The sequence below is a fragment of the Nipponia nippon genome, unplaced genomic scaffold (genome assembly GCF_047370975.1).
Source record: "Nipponia nippon isolate SJK-2023a ecotype South Korea unplaced genomic scaffold, ASM4737097v1 scaffold_9, whole genome shotgun sequence".
Classification (NCBI taxonomy): Eukaryota; Metazoa; Chordata; class Aves; order Pelecaniformes; family Threskiornithidae; genus Nipponia; species Nipponia nippon.
This window is the reverse complement of record NW_028262413.1, coordinates 48,985,525-49,003,291: the sequence shown is the minus strand read 5'-3', so window position 1 is coordinate 49,003,291 and position 17,767 is coordinate 48,985,525. Positions and strand designations below refer to the sequence as shown.

The 17,767-nt window shown below is 59.3% G+C and overlaps 1 protein-coding gene across 5 annotated transcripts in view; it reads right to left on the bottom strand.

Annotated features, from left to right (window-relative positions):
- FRMD5 (FERM domain containing 5) overlaps positions 1-17,767 on the bottom strand; it is a 116,679-nt gene that overhangs the window by 9,167 nt on the left and 89,745 nt on the right. For 3 of the 5 annotated variants that reach the window (XM_087744040.1, XM_087744042.1, XM_087744044.1), the window contains exons 4-10: positions 17,212-17,290; positions 9,809-9,906; positions 7,733-7,856; positions 6,617-6,704; positions 2,966-3,054; positions 1,750-1,813; positions 932-1,023 (exon numbers count right to left, since the gene is read on the bottom strand). In XM_087744040.1, coding sequence (XP_087600166.1) covers positions 932-1,023; positions 1,750-1,813; positions 2,966-3,054; positions 6,617-6,704; positions 7,733-7,856; positions 9,809-9,906; positions 17,212-17,290 — 634 coding nt within the window. The remainder of the gene's footprint in view (positions 1-931; positions 1,024-1,749; positions 1,814-2,965; positions 3,055-6,616; positions 6,705-7,732; positions 7,857-9,808; positions 9,907-17,211; positions 17,291-17,767) is intronic. The other 2 variants (XM_087744041.1, XM_087744043.1) reach the window with 1 other exon arrangement.

The following is a 17,767-nucleotide window of genomic DNA, read 5'->3' as shown; positions in this document are numbered from 1 at the left end:
CCTCTCCCTTTCTGTCGGACAGCCCAATTAACCAAAGCAGGGGCAGAAAAGCTGCCTTGATGGCCACGAAGCAGGGAGCCCGGAGCTCCTGGGAATGACACCACCTTCGCCCGCCTCCCCAGGCAGGAGCTCCCACCGCCCCGCCGAGAGCCCCAGCCCGCAGGTGCCCCAAAGCCAGGCCGCTGCAGGAACGCTCCCTCGAGCCGCCGGCCCCGACTGCCCAGGCTGGCGGCTGCAGCCCAGGCTGCACGACACCTCCCCGGTCCCTCGAATATGTCACATGAATAACTAACTTGTTCCCAAAGAGCTTCGAAGCAGATGATTTCTGAAAGTTTTTGAGCTTTCCCCATTAAAAGGTAGGCTTTTCTAAAGCACCCCGGGGCACTGGCTCGACTTCAGTGGGGATTTTAGCACTGGATTCAGCACAAACACACCCTGTGAAGCCATTTTGAAAAGCCACCCTTGAACGCTGGGTCAGAAAATATTCCAAGTTTTGCTGGCATCTGCACCTGCTGCCTCCCACACCGGCTGCTCACAGCGCCTGAGCATCCGCACGCGCGGGCCTGCTCCGAATAAGCGGCCATTAACGGGGAAAATGCTAAACCACATCTGCTGTTGTGGACAGGACGTGCGCCGGTGGCTCAGCATTAAAGGCTTAATCTCCAAACAATTAGTTTTAATCTCCTGATTAAAGCTTTGCTGCGGGGGGATGAGTGCAGCAGGGGCGGGAGGGACCCAATGGGGCAGAGCCCCCACCCCAGGGTTACCAGTGCTTTTGGTGGCTGGTGACTCTGCTGGAGCCACTGGGACAGGGGGCCACGTGGCCGGTGAAGGCAGTGCCCGAGCCCCGGCAGGCGGACGGAGCCCTCGGGCGGCTGCTGTGCGGGGCAGCGCCGACCCACAGGGCGATGCAGAACACACCACTGCTTACTTGTAGAAAGCCTGGTTTTCTATCCCACACTTCCAGAGGTGCTTGCAGGCTTCTGGTGTTGGGGCAAAATATGTAAGAACAATTTTCTTTTCCTAAAGGAGAAAGAGAAGGAGTCAGTAGGAGAACAAGTGCGTGATGCCCACCGGGCAGCATGTCAGGAATGTGGATGGAGGCCAGAGCAGCCGGAGCTGGAGACCGGCACTGCCACGGGGCTGATCCTCCTCCGGAGCCGCTCATGATGCAGGGAGACATTGGAGCACCGGCAGCACCCTGGCACAGCACTCGGCGTGAGGGATGGGCAGACGTGCGTGCCGGTGACCTGCCGCCCACCTCCTCCAGCTCACCTGCCTTTCTGAATGTCCAGAAATACATTTTTAACAAAATCATGCTGATGGCTTGCGTGGGAGCCATTTTCAGCCAGCGGTTTCCAGGCTGACTTAGCTAACCAGGGCTGACCGAGCGGGATGGCGGTACCAAATAACCACAATAATCCCAAACGCAGGAGGTGGCTGTGGCGGGCAGGCACGGCGCGGAGCTGCGGGAGGTCCCCGGCTCTGCCTTGAGCCCTCGCCACAGCACAGCCCCGGGCTAACCCGGTGTCTGCAGGCTCTCAGGCCCAGAGCAAGGCACCAGTGGGAGCAGGGAGGTGACCCCAGCGCTGCCACCGAGCTGCAGCCCCCATCACCGTGCCCGCGTCCCTGCACCGCAGGCACAGGGCAAGGCCGCTGCAGGCTGCAGCCTGCCAAGTGCAGGAGAGCCTGCTGAAGCACCCACCACGGCTGCGCTCGGGAAGTCCCACGGGAAGGGAAAGCACTCACCTCTTTCTGACTTACGTATAAATAGAACGTCTTTCCTTCAAATTTCATTTTGGTCACCTCATTCCTGAAAGGACAAGGACAGGCCGGTGAGAGGCTGCGCGGAGCCCACCACAGCCCGGCTGGCTCACAGGCACAGCCCCGGCCAAAGCGCTCGCGGGGAGCTGCAGGCCATGAGCTGGTGCTTCAGGGGTGGCAGTGGGACACCTTCAAGACTGTTTTCAGTCCCTGGGAGGTGCCATGGGGCGGTGAGAGGAGCCCTGGCTCAGAAACCATCACCTGGAGAGGGGGATGCCCTGGGGTGAAGGTGACGGTCACCGGGGTGCCCCAGAGTCACTGGGGACCCCGTCACATGGGCACCGGCCGGGTGGCAGTGCCAGCCGTCAGGGACACACCGGCCAACATCTGAGATGCAGCAAAGACCGAGGAGCAACGCAGTCAGGTTCCAAGGGGCTGGGGCAGCTTTCGGGGGACTCGGCCAACACACGGAGGATGCAGGTTAATGTTGACATGTAGAAAATAAGAAGTCTGCAGGCAACAAAGCAAACAGAGAGCATGCAGCTCACTGGGAGAGCCCTGTGCCGTACTGACCAGCGTGGGCTTAGGGACCAGAAAAGCCCTTAGAGCCACAGCCCAGCGTGCGGCTGCAGCAAGGGAGCAAACAGGCTCCTGGGCTCCTCCAAGGGCAGGACAGAGCAAGAAGTGCCACCCTGAGTGCACACCGCAGGCTCTGCTCAGCCGCTCTCCGTGCCTGGGGGGAGCCCTGCTGCCCTGGCAGCGTACCCTGAAGAGGCCCTGTTCTCTCCCCTGCTGCTGAGATGAGGGCGTGCAAGCTCATGGGTGCACTGGTGCAAGCATGTGCGGGGCACGGACGGGTTTTCCAGCTGCTGCAAAATCATTCCCCTCCATGTCCTCGGCTCGGACCCCGTCCCGGCTCTGGGCACTGGGTGCACTTACCACCGTCCCTTGCAGGCACATCATCTCTACCCCGGTGCGGTGTGAGTGCCTGGGGAAGGCACCCAACGCTGGGACTGCCCATGTGCCCCGTCTGCGGGAGCTCACCCCAGCATCCCTCGAGCGCCCCGGGGAGATGCAGGGCACTCATGGCCCCTGCCCTGCAGCACCCCGCGCATCTCACGACCCAGCAAGCAGAAGCGAGCCGGCCGGCACAGCTCCAAGCGAGCAGGGCACTGAGGGCGATGCCGGGGTGGGAACTCACCACTTGATGAAGTGAACTCTCTTGTTTCCCTGCAGAACGACAAAACCGAAGGGAGTGAAGGCCAAAAACGCTGCGTTCCCTGACACATCCTGGAAGAAAATAGCAGTTTCTCAGCAAAATGTTGCGGATCCAGCAAAGCTTACACGCCATCGGCGACCCTCAGCCCTACAGGCGGTGGCGATGCAGAACCCTCCACGCCGCCTCTGCCAGCGGGATGCTCCTGGCAGCTCACCCAAACCATGGCACCCTGCACACAGCAAAACCCGCAGCCCAGCAACGGGGCAGCTGCTTCAGCAGCACTAATGAGGAGAAACCACAGTACAGCTCCCAGCCCCAGCGGTCCCATCTGCTTGCAGGTGAGGAATAACAGCGAAGGCAGTGCCCCAGCAACCCTTTCAGTAGTGATTTGTACTGGGTTTGCATGGCGAGGTTTTGGCAGCGGGGGGCTACAGGGGCGGCTTCTGTGAGAAGCTGCCAGAAGCTTCCCCTATGTCCAACAGAGCCAATGCCACCGGCTCCAAGACAGACCTGCCGCTGGCCAAGGCTGAGCCCACCAGCGATGGTGGTAGCGCCCCTGGGATAACAGATTTAAGAAGGGGGGGGAAACAACAAAAACTGCACAACTGCAGCTGGAGAGAGGAGTGAGAATATGCGAGAGGAGCAGCCCTGCAGACACCCAGGTCAGTGCAGAAGGAAGAGGAGGAGGTGCTCCAGGAGCAGAGATTCCCCTGCAGCCCCTGGGGAAGCCCAGGGTGAGGCAGGCTGTGCCCTGCAGTCCGTGGAGGTCCACAGTGGAGCAGAGATCCACCTGAAGCCCCTAGAGGACCCCACGCTGGAGCAGGGGGATGCCCGGAGGAGGCTGTGACCCCATGGGAAGCTTGTGCTGGAGCAGGCTCCTGGCAGGACCTGTGGACCCATGGAGAGAGGAGCCCAGGCTGGAGCAGGTTTGCTGGCAGGGCTGGTGACCCCGCGGGGGACCCACGCTGGAGCAGGCTGCTCCTGAAGGACTGCGCCCCATAGAAGGGACCCACGCTGGAGCAGTCTGTGAAGAACTGCAGCCCGTGGGAAGGACCCACGCTGGAGCAGTTCGTGGAGGACTGTCTGCCGTGGGAGGGCCCCACGCTGGAGCCGGGGAAGAGCGTGAGGAGGCCTCCCCTGAGGAGGAAGGAGCGGCAGAGACAGCGTGGGATGAACTGAACCCCCATTCCCCATCCCCCTGTGCCGCTGGAGGGGAGGAGGTGGAGAAATGGGGAGTGAAGTGGAGCCCGGAAGAAGGGAGGGGTCAGGGGAAGGGGTTTTAAGGTTTAGTCTTTATTCTCCCATTACCTTACTCTGATTTGATTGGTAATAAACTAATTTCCCCACATTGAGTCTGTGCTGCCCGTGACAGTAATTGGTGAGTGATCTCGCCCTGTCCGTATCTCGACCCACCAGCCCTTCGTTATACTTTCCCTGTCCAGCTGAGGAGGGGATGACGGAGCGGCTTTGGTGGGCACCTGGCCTCCAGCCAGGGTCAACCCAGTCATCCCACCACGCAATTAAACCAGAAAACGGTAAAAACCTGTTACACTTGACTCCCTCAGAGCCCTGCACAGCCAGTGCAGCTGGGCGGCATCGAGGCAGTTTAAAAGCAATAATTAGTGTCACATAGGGAGCAAGGCAGCAGTTTAACTTAATCATAACGTCTAGACTCCAGGGAAGTGATCATTAACTGCACTGGTGCACACAGAAAAAACAGAGATATACTGAATTTTAAAAATATTATGAAACGGTTGTGGCCACTCGGTAATGGTTAGATTCGCCCTGACTTTTCTTTGGCCGTGGATGTTCAGATGGCTTTCAAAGGATGCTGAGCCGAAGGGAAGGTGCATGCCAGGCTTGGGATTTCTGGTGCGCTGGGCAGGAAAAGCAGGAAAGTGATTTATGTTCGGTGTTTTCTCAGGGGAAAGCGTGGCACGGGGCGTCCCAGCGGGACGCCCCATGCCCAGGATCTCCCCAGCTCAGGGGTACAACCCTCCCCCTCTGCTCCTAGTTGTGCCCTTCCCTGGCTTAATCAAGAGGTGACACATCTTTCCAGCCTGGGATGCTGGATCTCGGTTACTCTGCTGGCACGGTGCAGGGCTGGCAGGGAGCCAGCGTTGTGATGAGATCTTCTGAATTTGAGCAGAGAACAAATTGGTTCTAAATCCAGGTTAGATCAAAAATCCATCTTAATCTTTCAAAGGTGAATGCCAAAAGCAGAGTCCTGAACCTCAGCCCAATGCCCTGCACAAAGCACGATGTAAATCCCCAAACGCATCGTGTCTGAGCTGCAGCAGCCCTGTCTTGCAGAAGGAAGATCTCTGTGCACCTTCGCAGAAACCAGCCCGCGCGTGATGCACCAGCCTGGCAGCGGCTCCTGCAGCTCAGCCTGGGCTGCCCAAAGCACTTTGGTTCTTTCCCGAATCTGGGAAAACCTTCGGGAAAGGGAAAAGCAGCATCTTGGCAGAGGGACGTACCCTCCTGGCGGGTGCGGACCCCGCTCGCCCCTGCACACCGCTGACAGGCCAACCCACCCAGCCCTGCCTATGGCTGATGCTGCAGCGGGGCAGGTCGGAGATTAACGGAGTGCCAGGCTGGAAGCTGGATGGTCTTGGAGGTGCTGCTTTGGGATGGGAGGAGTGGGGCCGAGCTCCCCCCGGTCAGGGCGGAGGGGGGAGCAGGGTGCCCCTGGGAAAGGTGGGGGATGCTGGGGGTGAGGGTGGGGAACTGGGGGTGCAGAGGCTCGACAGGGGTTGGGGATGCTCAATGGGGCACAGCACCCTACAGGGAAATACGAGCAAAGCACAGACCCCCCAGCACCGGCGCTGAGCCAGACGAGCCGAGCATCACTCCCAGGGCAGCATGGCCCAATCCAGCCGGCAACACAGGGTTGCTGAATCGGCGCAGTGATTCAGCTCCTCCAGCCTGGCAACCTCTTCGGCAACCACGGCCTGCCAGTAAACAGGACACCCCCCGCCCAGGCCAGGTGTATTTACTGCAATTGTGTATTTACGGGGCATAATTCAGTTAAAAGCCCCGGGGGACCACAGAGCAGGCAAGGCCCTTAGAGTAAAAGTCTCCGTCTGCTTTGCATCCTGCATCCATTTGCATGCAATGGGATTATAAGGGACCAGAGAGAGACAAATGCAATGACATCGACAGTCAATAAAAGGCATTTCAAACAGAAAACTGGATTACTGGCCAGGGACGAGCAGAGCGATAGACTGTCTCTGGCAGATTAATGCTTGTTGGTTTCTCAGACACATTACTGACCTCGTTACTGCCTCCGAATTACATGCTTTAGCAGAAGATGATCGGCTGCTGTCTTTTATAGCTGTCTGCATGTGAAAACGCTTTCTTACGGCTTCCCTAAATACCCTCTGGAAGGATTTCGGGGCACTGGCCCTCCCCGCTCCCCTCTGGGCTCACGTGCCCACTCGGGGCTGGTTTCAGGCTGGAGACGGCAGTGGGCTCCAGCCCGTCCCAGGCACCGCGGCTCTGCCAGCACCACAGCCCGCTGGCAGGTGACAAACGGCTGCGCTGGGGACCAGTCAATGGCACCTCTGCAGCTTGTTACCGGCTGGAGCGAGAAAGCCAAGGCAAGGAACAGTGTTCAGAAAACTCTTTTACCTTGCAAGGGTGTGGGTCAACCCCGTAGGTCTCCAGAGTCTGGGCTTTCCTGAGAAAATTCAGCTCTGAAGTAGCTGGTGTCTGCCCACTACAGGAGGGAAAAAAATAGGAAAAAAAAAAGAATATTGCATGGAAGACATGAATGTGAAAGTCAGTCCTCGGTTACAGGGTTTCTGTTAACAAGAGGCATCAGTCATGGCATATTCCCATTACACTCGTTAGCACAATCAATCTGCGGCAGGAGACCAGCACTGAAACCCAGCCTTTCTGCTCCTGCCAGCTTGATCTAGCAGGAGATGCGCTGAACCAGCAGCACCAGAAAGGACGAAAATTCAGGAGCATCTGCAAAATGTAAGGCTGAATCCCCTACAGGCAGCGCGGGCATTTCTGCAGGGGTGGAGGAAAGAGGCACTTGCTGGGCAGAGGGCAGCAGCCCCGGCACCAAGAGCAGAGCTCTGCCGGGTTTCTGGGAGCGTAAAACCCCTGCCCTCCCCGGGACCGGCGCACGGCTGCCCCGGCGGGACGCAGCACCGCCAGCACCATGGACGAGGCTTTGCTGAGGGCCTCTCACACCTTGCGTCCCCAGTGCAGGGTGAAGGCACGAGGGGATATGGCAGGAGGGGATCAATGGGGGACGGGGGTCCCCATCCCGCTGGGGAAGACCAGGGATCCCCCCAGGTTGTGCCGGCTGAGCCAACAGCCAGGAGCAGGAGAAACCCCCGTGACCTCCCTGGCAGGAGGGATCGGGGCTAATTCTGCCACATTGCCGGTGTATTTTATTTGTCTGCACTTTCTGCAGCTTTTCTTGGCTGCTCGATCACGTTTTCCTTTCAGCGAGCAGAGGTTTGGGGGACACAGCAGCTCCTCTCGCAGGGGCATTTGTTGTGATGCCTCCATGCCACCAAGCGACCTGCTTTCCCAAAGCCCGCTCTGCTGTGCGGTTTTCTACCAACGCTGCCAAGAGCACCGCCGGCTCTCAGCTGGATCTGACAGACCAGGGCGTGGGTGCTCGTCCCGCGGCATGACTGAAAATCCCAAACAGGGATAAAAATCAGCCGAGCATCGGTAATCCCTACAGCAGCCGACCCTCCCGCTCAGCAAAGCCCCCGGCTGTACCTCAGTTCTGACTTGTGGATCTCCGCAATTTTCCTCTCCAGCTTCTCCGAGTGTTTGGGGAAGAACTGGAACTTGGAGCTGTAGCCTTCCGGGTGCTTCCCCGGGTCGTAGTCCCCGATCTCGGCTGGTGGGAGACAGAACCAGTCAGGAACAGCAGAGTGCATCCCCGTCCCGGCAGCGTCCGCCTCGGCAGCGGAGCTGGCAGCGACCAGGCACGGAGTCGGGGCTCAGAGCATCCTGGGAACGCCACTCCGACACGGCCATGGTTCCCGTTAGGAAGTATCATTTGTAAGGCATTAACTGTGTCCAATTACTTTCACCATTTGCTTGGGAATCACCTGCCAGCAGATGGTCACCGTCCCAAATTTATTAATTCCTTAAGCTATTTGCCAAGAACCTCCCGGGAGCCGCGCCGGGTCCGCACGATGGCAGCCCTGGGGCAATGGGTCACGAGCACCCTGGGGGCACCCCCGGCCCCCATCCCGATCCCAGCTGGGAACAAGGCAGCGAGAGAATTCTGCTCGCCCAGTGGATGCAACTGTGCCTCAAAAAAATATAATTAGTTGGAGATCTGTAAAGTGACATTGAGAAAGGCTCCTTCCCCTCTTCACCTAGCCCGGCAAAGTGCTGCCGGGTGGCCATGGGGACAGGCTGACCCAGTGGCTCTGCCCTGCAGGCAGGGATTGACCCCACGCCTGGAAAATCTGCTTCACGCCTGGAAAACCTGCTTCAAGCCTGGGCGAGCTGCAAGCGCAGCGACAGGCGTGTGTCCTCAAGGCGACAGGAGGGCTGTCAAGACAATCCCAGCGGCTCTGGCCCCAAGCACCGAGACCAGGGTGCAGAAACGCCCGAGACCACCCGATTTCTGAGCTCAGCCCTGCTCCCTCCTCAGCGCGGGCTGACGCAGCTCCGCTCCCTCTCCCAGCACCCCGCGGGAGCCGGCAGCGATCGCCGCTGGCATTTCACTGTAGCATGGCTCGGTAGCTGGTGTCTCCTGTGGGATTTACAGTAATCCGGCAGCCTCCTGCCACTGGGGATGAAAGGACCTTGCTCTGATTTAATTCCCTCCAGCCTCAGGTCCTAAGCGAAATGGAGACGTTACATTAATTTTTATGCTTCCTGCTTAAAAACACTAAAAGGGGGGAAACACACCAGCACTGTGAAGTAACTCAAAAATGCTTTGGAGCTGAAATTTGTCTTTTTTGATTGCTGGGGTGCATCTCCCCAGCTTGTCCCAGGGATGCGACCGCAGGCAGCGGGGGACTGCAGAGAGGGGCTCCAGCAAGGCGCAGAGCCGAGCACCCTCGGGTGGGGAAGCCCGCTCGCATGCCCGGCATCGCAGTGCTAACGGCATGTCAACGTGCTTTTCCACCACACCACCACCACCCAGCTCTTCCGAACAGCCTGATGAGCCCCGCTGAGCGGCCGGGTGTTGCACCACGCCGAGCAGACACCGGCCACCTCCGTGCTCTCAGCGCCAGGGGCAGCAGAGGCAAGAGCAGGCAGAGCCACGCCGGCAGAAGAACAGGCAGGAGGGCAGATCAGGCAGAAGGTTTTCAGAGGTTTTCCCACCTCCTGCTCCGAACACCACCAGCACCTCTGCAACTTGCTGACAAAGGCACTTTCTTTGCCGAGGTGCTCGGCAGCAAGCAATGAGCTTACCCAAGGCCACCCGCACCCGTCCTAGCAATCAGCAAAACCGCGGTTAGCTCTGCAGCCCTCTTTGCAACTGCAAACCGCAGGCGCTTGCCAGAGTTACCGCGGGCCGCGCACAGCCCCAGAAAGAGCAGTGCTTTGTCACAGCGCTGCTTCGGATGCTCATGGGGACACCGCTGCCCCGAATGCAGGTGGGACAGCTCGGGGAGCAGATGGCAGCGCGGTGCTCCTGCTGCGGCGAGACCCCAGCACCAACCCTCGCCCTCCTCTAGCCACGCACGGCACGAGCACAGTCCTGAAGCGTGAGCCCCGCACTGGCGGGGTGACATTTGTATTCTAGGTGCAGTGATCTGTTGTAAGTGAAATAATGTAACCAGTACTTAGCATGAAAAGCAAATTTATCTTGTCAAAAAGCATTACCTTGAAGGATATAGGCGGCCAACAAAGCCGCGTCCGAAGTCTTGCAGAGGAGACGGCCGTGGTAGAGATCCCTCTTGATCTGCAGGAAGACTAAGTACCTGAGGACAGAAGAGAGAGTCTATTTATTAAGTAAAGTTTAAATTACCTAAACAGGCAATTTAGATGTGGAATATCTGCCACGAGACGCTTGCACTAACGTTTCCCTCGGAGCAGCCCGTTCACAAGACACTCTGCTTGCTCGCAGCCAAGCGCCGATCGGCGGGGATTGCCCCCGGCCAGGCCGGCGCTGGGGCTCACGTCTGCGCTGGGGCTCAGGTCTGCACAGCCCAGCCCCCTCCACCCGCAGGGACACGGCGCCGGCTCCGGGGCCAGCACCCAGCCTCAAGGGCTGACGGAGGTCTCCACCAAGGCTCCTCTGTCACCGGCCGGCTCCCCGCCGGCACGGCCGCTCCCAGCAGGGCAGAGCTGCTGGCAGAGACATCCTCCCTCAGGCACGGAGATAGGCGGGTGAGCATTCCCACCGGGAAAACGCACAAAGGAGGAAACTCATAGACAAGGAGGTGCTGGTCCCTTCTGCCTGCCAGCCCCCGCAGTCCCCCGCGATGCTTCACCCTGTTTCGGGCAGCGGTGCCCAAACACAACCGCAACGGCCGCAGCCCATCACAGGGTCACCGGGGGCCGAGGCGCCCAGGGCTGATGCTCTGGAGGGGGTCTCGTGGGCCCGAGCCCGCCAGCGGCTGTCGCACTTCCCAGTCCTGCATCCTTGTCCAGCTGCTCCGCCTCCACGTAACGAGATTTCCTCCTTTCCCAACTTTCTGTATCCTTCCAGGTCTCTGTATACGCATCCACATCCCTCCGTGCTTGCCAGTGCTCAACACCGCATCGCCTAGAGCGAGCTACCGCTTGCGCTCGCCCACCTCTATCGCCGTGCACCAAAGCCCAGTGAACAGATAAACTACGCTGGAAAACTACATATTTGAATAAATTTCAACCTAAGTAACAGTTTGGGCTGAGTCATATGGCAATGCATTTGGGAAAACCTTTTGATGGTAAAATGTAAGTCCTAGAGTGAAGGAGCAAAATGGAAATTGGAGTGCTCAGAAATGTGTTTAAATAATCAGACTTGCACTCTCCAATGCCTCAGTCATGCTTCGTTTCTCAAATCCGTATTTATGACGAGATAAACCACTAATTTTCACAGATAAAATATATTAAAGAGGAATCCAGATATTGAAGTGCACTCAGTCCAGGGTTCAGCTGCAGCTGCAGGCACACCTTGAATGGCAGCGAGCCGGCGCAGCCCACCCGCACGGGGGGCTCATCCTGCTGCGTGGGGGACCCCTGGGGACCCGTGGGACTGCCAGACCCAGACCCCAGGCAGCCTGAGCCCGGCTGGGCCGCAGAGCTCCGCACTCATGTCAGGTGCAGGGCACAACAGAGGGGCTGGAGGTGGCTGCGTTGTGGCTAATGCCGGGCTAATGCTCTGTCCGTGGGCAGAACAAGGGCTGGGGCTCCCAGTCCCCACCGTCACCTCTGAAGCACCGGCGGTCCCAGCGGCTGGTGGCCGGGGCTCCCAGCGCTCAGGGGGGCAAACGGCGCTGCTGCCTGAGCACACCCGCCCGGGGCCAGCCGGGACGGAGACCCTGGGCTCGGCTGGCAAGCGCCGCTGGCACCCTCGCCAGCACGAGACCTTCGCTCTACCAGCCCTTCCCCAGCGCAGACCTCACAACAATGCATAATCGAATGGGTTTAACCCCGCCAGTCCCCCCAGCCTCATGGAAGCCCCCTGCTCCCTTTAAGCAGGGCAAGTCTGTAGATCTGAGCTGGTTTTACAAACAAAAACATTCAGCAGGTGCCAAACGGGTTTTCCAAAGCCTCACCTATGCCTGGGAAATATCCCCTGGCAAGGAGAGTTTCCCGGGGCAGCGCTGGGCTGTGGGACGAGGCTGCCTCGGAAAAGGCCATTACAGATGGGAAATATCTCTGGGCTTGAATCGTGAGCGCCGGGCTGGCTCCAGCCCCATGCTCCCCAGTCCAGCTCCAGCCCCATGCTCCCCAGTCCAGCCCCAGCCCCATGGCTCCCCAGTCCAGCTCCAGCCCCATGGCTCCCCAGTCCAGCTCCAGCCCCATGCTCCCCAGTCCAGCCCCGGCCCCATGCTCCCCAGTCCAGCCCTGGCCCCATGGCTCCCCAGTCCAGCTCCAGCCCCATGCTCCCCAGTCCAGCCCCGGCCCCATGCTCCCCAGTCCAGCCCCGGCCCCATGGCTCCCCAGTCCAGCTCCAGCCCCATGCTCCCCAGTCCAGCTCCGGCCCCATGGCTCCCCAGTCCAGCTCCGGCCCCATGCTCCCCAGTCCAGCTCCGGCCCCATGCTCCCCAGTCCAGCTCCAGCCCCATGCTCCCCAGTCCAGCTCCGGCCCCATGCTCCCCAGTCCAGCTCCGGCCCCATGCTCCCCAGTCCAGCTCCGGCCCCATGCTCCCCAGTCCAGCTCCAGCCCCATGCTCCCCAGTCCAGCCCCGGCCCCATGGCTCCCCAGTCCAGCTCCAGCCCCATGGTCCCCAGTCCAGCTCTGGCCCCATGGCTCCCCAGTCCAGCTCCAGCCCCATGCTCCCCAGTCCAGCCCCGGCCCCATGGCTCCCCAGTCCAGCTCCAGCCCCATGCTCCCCAGTCCAGCTCCGGCCCCATGCTCCCCAGTCCAGCTCCGGCCCCATGCTCCCCAGTCCAGCTCCCACCCTCCACGGGTAAACCTGTGACCTGCATTTCAATTCTCCCTACCGTGCTTGACAACTGCAGATGTTTGCTAATCTCCGATTAAAGAAAAGAAATTCAATTAACATACTGTATGCGCAGCTTAATGCCCACATAATGGCTGTCATTACTCAGAGCCGCCGGCTCTGGCCGTTTCACATGGAAATTAAGGCCTGATGGCTGCCCAGGGCTGCAGTTGCTGGGAGCAAATGTAAAATCTGCAAACTAAATAAATGCCTCTTAAGCAAAACAAGGAGATGTATCCCTGTGAAACTATTCCTGGGCACTTCTGTGGGTCCCCTAAAATGTGCCTGTAGGAAAAACCAGATCAATCGTACCCAGGACAGCTGATTACAGCGGTGTCCTGGCACCAGCAAAGAGCCTGGCATTCTGGACGTGAAGATGCTTTTAAACAGGCCCAGCAAAACACTTTCGTCCTGATCTGCGTCTCCTCTCTACTGTCAGCCCCGAAGAACTGAAACTTTCTCAGGCTTCCAAACATCTTAAGGGGTTTTTAGTTCTGTTTTTTGGGTCCTTCTGTGAAATACAAGCAAAGCTTTCGTTAGTTTTGTACATTATCACGGCGGATCCAAACTCCAGAAGAATTTTTGAAACACCTCACCATCCTCTACTTCTAACTGACCTGCCCAACAAAAATACAGAGAGCTTATTAACGCAAGACTGAAGTAAAAAGCTGAGCCCAGGTATGTTCCGAACGGGCTGCAAAAGCCCAGACATCCTCTCTCATTTGCTGCCTGCAGAAATAGACTGAAAATCCCAAGAATTAAATCCCGGAATATATTTAGCTCTACCAGTAAGCCTACTTAATTCTTGATACGCTTAGCACAGACCTCGGCTATTCATCAGGAATATTTAATGGCAGCCAGAGCATCGTCCCCCAGGCAAATGGCGAAAGGGCAGCCCGGCGCGGGGCCCGGGCAGGCAGAGGGACGCGGGGCTGCACGGCTTCGGGCTGCTGGGACTGAGCCGCTCCGAGCCAGTGACAAGGGCTACGTGCCACCGCATGAGCTATCGGGGGCCAAGACGCTGGGCGTCCTGCAATTGGCAGCAGCTGAGTGTTCGCAGGGCGACACGGCATTTACAGCCCACTTTGAAGACAGCAAGAGAAGTCTGTCCTGCTTTTGTCCCTGTTTTTTACAGGTAAACGGGGGGCTTCCTTCTCCAGGACTGGTGATCTCCTGCCTCCGACTAAGGTCCACCGCAGGCAAAAGCCGAGGCTGGAAGAGGGGAGTGCTGCAGCTGCACACACAAACGGTGATGGTTTTTCCCCACACCCAGACCCTTTGTTCACAGCTCCCCGGCTTTGTCCGGAGCCCTCACCTGCATTTTGGCAGACGGCACCCTACAAGTCGGGCACCCTTTCACACCCCAGCCCTAGATCCAGGCCATAGTCAGAAAAAGCATTTCTGCAGTTGTTTCTTCACGTTTCTTCTCCAGATCATCTCCCTGGCCTGGACTTTACATAAGGACACATGCAAACGATTAAAAGCAGAAGGAAAGTGAAACATTTCCCTCCTAGAGCTCGTTGTGAGAATCAGCCGGCTCCCGTTGCGGTGGCCCAGCTCCAGGGCATCAGCAGCCAGGGCTTTTTAGCCCCAAAACACTTTTGGATCCTTTGATACTTTGATCCTTCGATACTTTTCTGAGCTGTCCGCAGATGCCCACGCACCAGGAGCGAGCCGACCGACTTCCTAAGCTACAAACAAGCCCGTGCCTTGAAGCCAGGGAAAACCAGCCAAACAGCCTGGAAATCCGGACGGCGAAGCGCAGCCCGGCAGAGGGGAGCAGCAGACGCTGCCGGTGCCGTCCCAGCGCCCGGCCAGGGCCCCCTCTGCCCTCCCGCTCCCGGTCCCTCCCCGGGCAGCCGCGGTGCCGTGCCAGGGTGGCTGCCAACCACGGCACCGATGTGTCGGATGCTCCGGAGCTTTTGGTGGCAGCAGTACGAGACGGTGAGAGGTCTGTGGTGCAGCCGAGAGCTCCACACAAAAACCTGGTGCCTTTAACTGGCGGGAGCTGGGCTGGGATGTTTTAGCATCGAAGGAAAGTTGCCAGCCCCTTATTCATCATTTATTTCTCTGTTTTTTACAGTAAGTTCTTGGATGTGTTTAAGAAAAAGCAACTTTTCCCTCAATACAACAGAATAAAGGGGACTGAAGCCGTCTGGGGGCAGACACAGACCCAGTGCTGCGCGAGATCCAGCGGCAGCCGGCCTGCCTCCAGCTCTGGAGCTCGAGGAGAGGAGAGGAGAGGTCCCTGCATGTGCTGTCCCTGGTCTCTGCATGACACTGGAGCAGGACAGCTGGGGAGCAGGAGCTGCCACCCAAAAGGTGACAGTCCCCTAATCACTCAAAGCACCCTGATGGCAAATCTCAAGCCCTCTCCTGGGTGCAGGGCTGGCAAGGGACTCTGCAGCCCTGATGGTAACACCACCGACAGGAGCTGGGGACAAGTGCAGGACAACCCCAGGGGACACCACTGGGTTCCAGAGGTTCATCCATGCCACTTCTCTCTTCTAATTACATCCTTGGCAAACGGCCCCTGCCAGCGACAGGACAGGAGTCTCGGTGAGCCCCAGGGCTGCCCCATCGGCCCTTCTTCACCGCCTGCGTTAGAGGTTCCTTTAAAGCTTCTCGAGCTGGGTGAGAATCCAGCGGGGAGCAGAGGGGTGCGGATGCCCCCGCCAGCTGGGAGGGGAGCAGGGAGCCTTTACTCCTGACCTGAGGAAAATCTGGAAAACATCTAAGCACGGCTGAGGAACTCACTTCCAGCTCTGCTTTAAAAGGTGACGGCAGCCCCGCAGGGAGCCGCAATGGACCCAGGCATGGGAAGGGTGCGTGCCACCACTGCCCCCACGGTGGCCCCTGCTGACACAGCTGGGTCTGGGGTCTTCCTGCCACGGGCGCACAGCGGGGGCCACGCTCAGCCCTCCTACCTAACCTGACATCCCAGGGGACAGCACACCGAGGGGACAGCACGCTGTGGTGCCTGACCCATCAGCAGGGTGATTAAAGCAGTTCCCTGTTTCCCTTCTCTAGCAGAACTAGGGGACAAGGCACTTGCTGTGCCTGACGCCCTCTCAGCCCTCGGGGCTCTCCCAGCTCTGCCACCCCTGTGCCGAGCCCAGGCTGAGCCTACAGGCCAGGCTGCTCCCGGTCCCACGGCGTGCCGACACACTGCCTTTCATGCTCCGGCCTCATCTGAAGATGCAGAATTCCCCACAGCACCTTTAAACATCTCTAGTAAATTTTACCCGGCATTAGTGGAGCCTGCGTGCCCAAAACCTGCTGCGGTTGGGAACTGAAAGGCAAGGCTGGTGTCGCCCACCCAGCCCTCGGGTGAGGCTGAAGCGCGTCTCGCTGCCCTGCACCACGGCACAGCGGGCAAATGACGCAGTCCGCACCGCGCACGGGGCGTAGCAGCCGCCGAGCCACTGCAGCTGCTGGCAGAGCAAGGGGTCCTGCCCTGGGGGTAGGTGACTGCCCCGGCCCCGGGCTGGTGGGGATGGTGGGGTGCCCGTGCCATGGCAGCGCTCTGTGCCCTTGTCACACTCCCTCCAGCGCGCCTGCACCCAGTCCACACCATTTTTATTACCTTCTCCCTAACAAACCCCAGGCTTGTGAAGACAACTAAGAATTATTTGCAGCAATAATGGCAAAAGGTTCCAGGGGAAAAATGCAGAAACCTTTCGCAAAGGCGCCAGCCCGGCTGCCTCAGGCAGACCCGACCCTCCACGCCACGGCAGGCGGGGGGAGCCTGGGCTGTCGCGCCCCGGAGATCCACAGTCACGGCTTGTTTTCCAAAGCTGCTGCGATTTCTCCCGTCCTTCCTCCTGGCAGGAAGAGCGGCGTGAAGAGCCCCTAAAGATAGAAACTCAAGAGAAGCGCTGTCAAGTCTCTGCATCGCAGTTTATCACCCATTTCTCCCAGAGCATTCATGCCCCTTACGTAAAAGGGATGTGGCTAATTACTTCCAGGGGACGTCAAGGGAACTGGGGACACTCAAACCCTTCCTGACAGACCAAGCATACGTAATGACACCCTGAGCGAAGGATGTGCTCAGGCAGGGGCACTCACAGCTGATTGCCGAGCGGCCAGAGTAACAGCAGGAGCAGAAATCGGCACTCTTACAGGTGAACTGCTGCTCCTGCTTGAACCCACCTTCCTGCGCTGACCGGGACCGGGGCCTCCAGTTGGAGGGAGAGACTTTGGGCAGCTGCAGGGAAGGACACGTGGCTGGTGCAGCCCAGGAACCGCTCTGCACTGGCAGGATGGGACCGAAGCTGCGATGGACGTTACGGTGAGCAGCGCTGCACTCGGAGCACTTTGTCCCGGGAATGTGGTTTTTGTAACCGACCGCAGCCAAAGACCAAGTCAGCGGGTTTACAGCCGCAGCTCGTGCTCCCCGCCAGGCACGGCGGCTCCACACGCTAGCACAGCACAGGCGGGGACTGCCACACTGCTTCCCCACACTTGTGACAGCCCAGAAACGTTCAGCTTTGTCTGGAAGTCTAAATGGCTGTTGCTCTCCCTTGACCACAAAACGAAGCTCGGCAGGGTGTGCTGCTGCCTTGGCCGAGCCCTCGCTGCCCGGTGCCAGCTGGCGGGGGCCTGGCCGGTGCCTGTGTGCCGGGGTCTTACCTGGTGATCTCCTCCTTCAGAGCAGCGGGGTCCGTGGGATAAAACTTCACGCGGAAGCACATGGTGAAGGGAGGCTGGGCTGCAGGGAGAAGAGCGATACGGCAGTCACCAAGTGACAGGGTTTGTCCCCTTCGTCCTCCTGAATAAGCCCGCTCGAGGAGATGGTCAGATATTGCCGGGGGTCTCCCCTGCCCTCCCCGTTACCCCCAAACACACCCAGCTGCCCTTGGTAAGGAGGGAGCAGGCGGGCATGGGGCCGTTCCCCACTGCGGTGGCCATGGGGGGAGCAGACGTCCCCGGTAAAGCCGTGGGGAAGCGCCCGCAGCACCGTCTGCCCGCCACGCTCCCCGCTGGCCAGGCAGGCCCGGTGCTGGCGAATCCCCCTTCGTTCACCCCCACCATTTCTGGCCCGGTGTCCGGCAGGGCCAGTGCCCCATGCCAGCGTGCCGGGGGGCATGGCCGGCTGCGACTGCAGTGGGACCGGTGGAGAATGATCCCACTTTTGACCCAGCACAGCAGCTTTGTGGATAACCAAAAAGGCCCTTTTTCTGGGAGA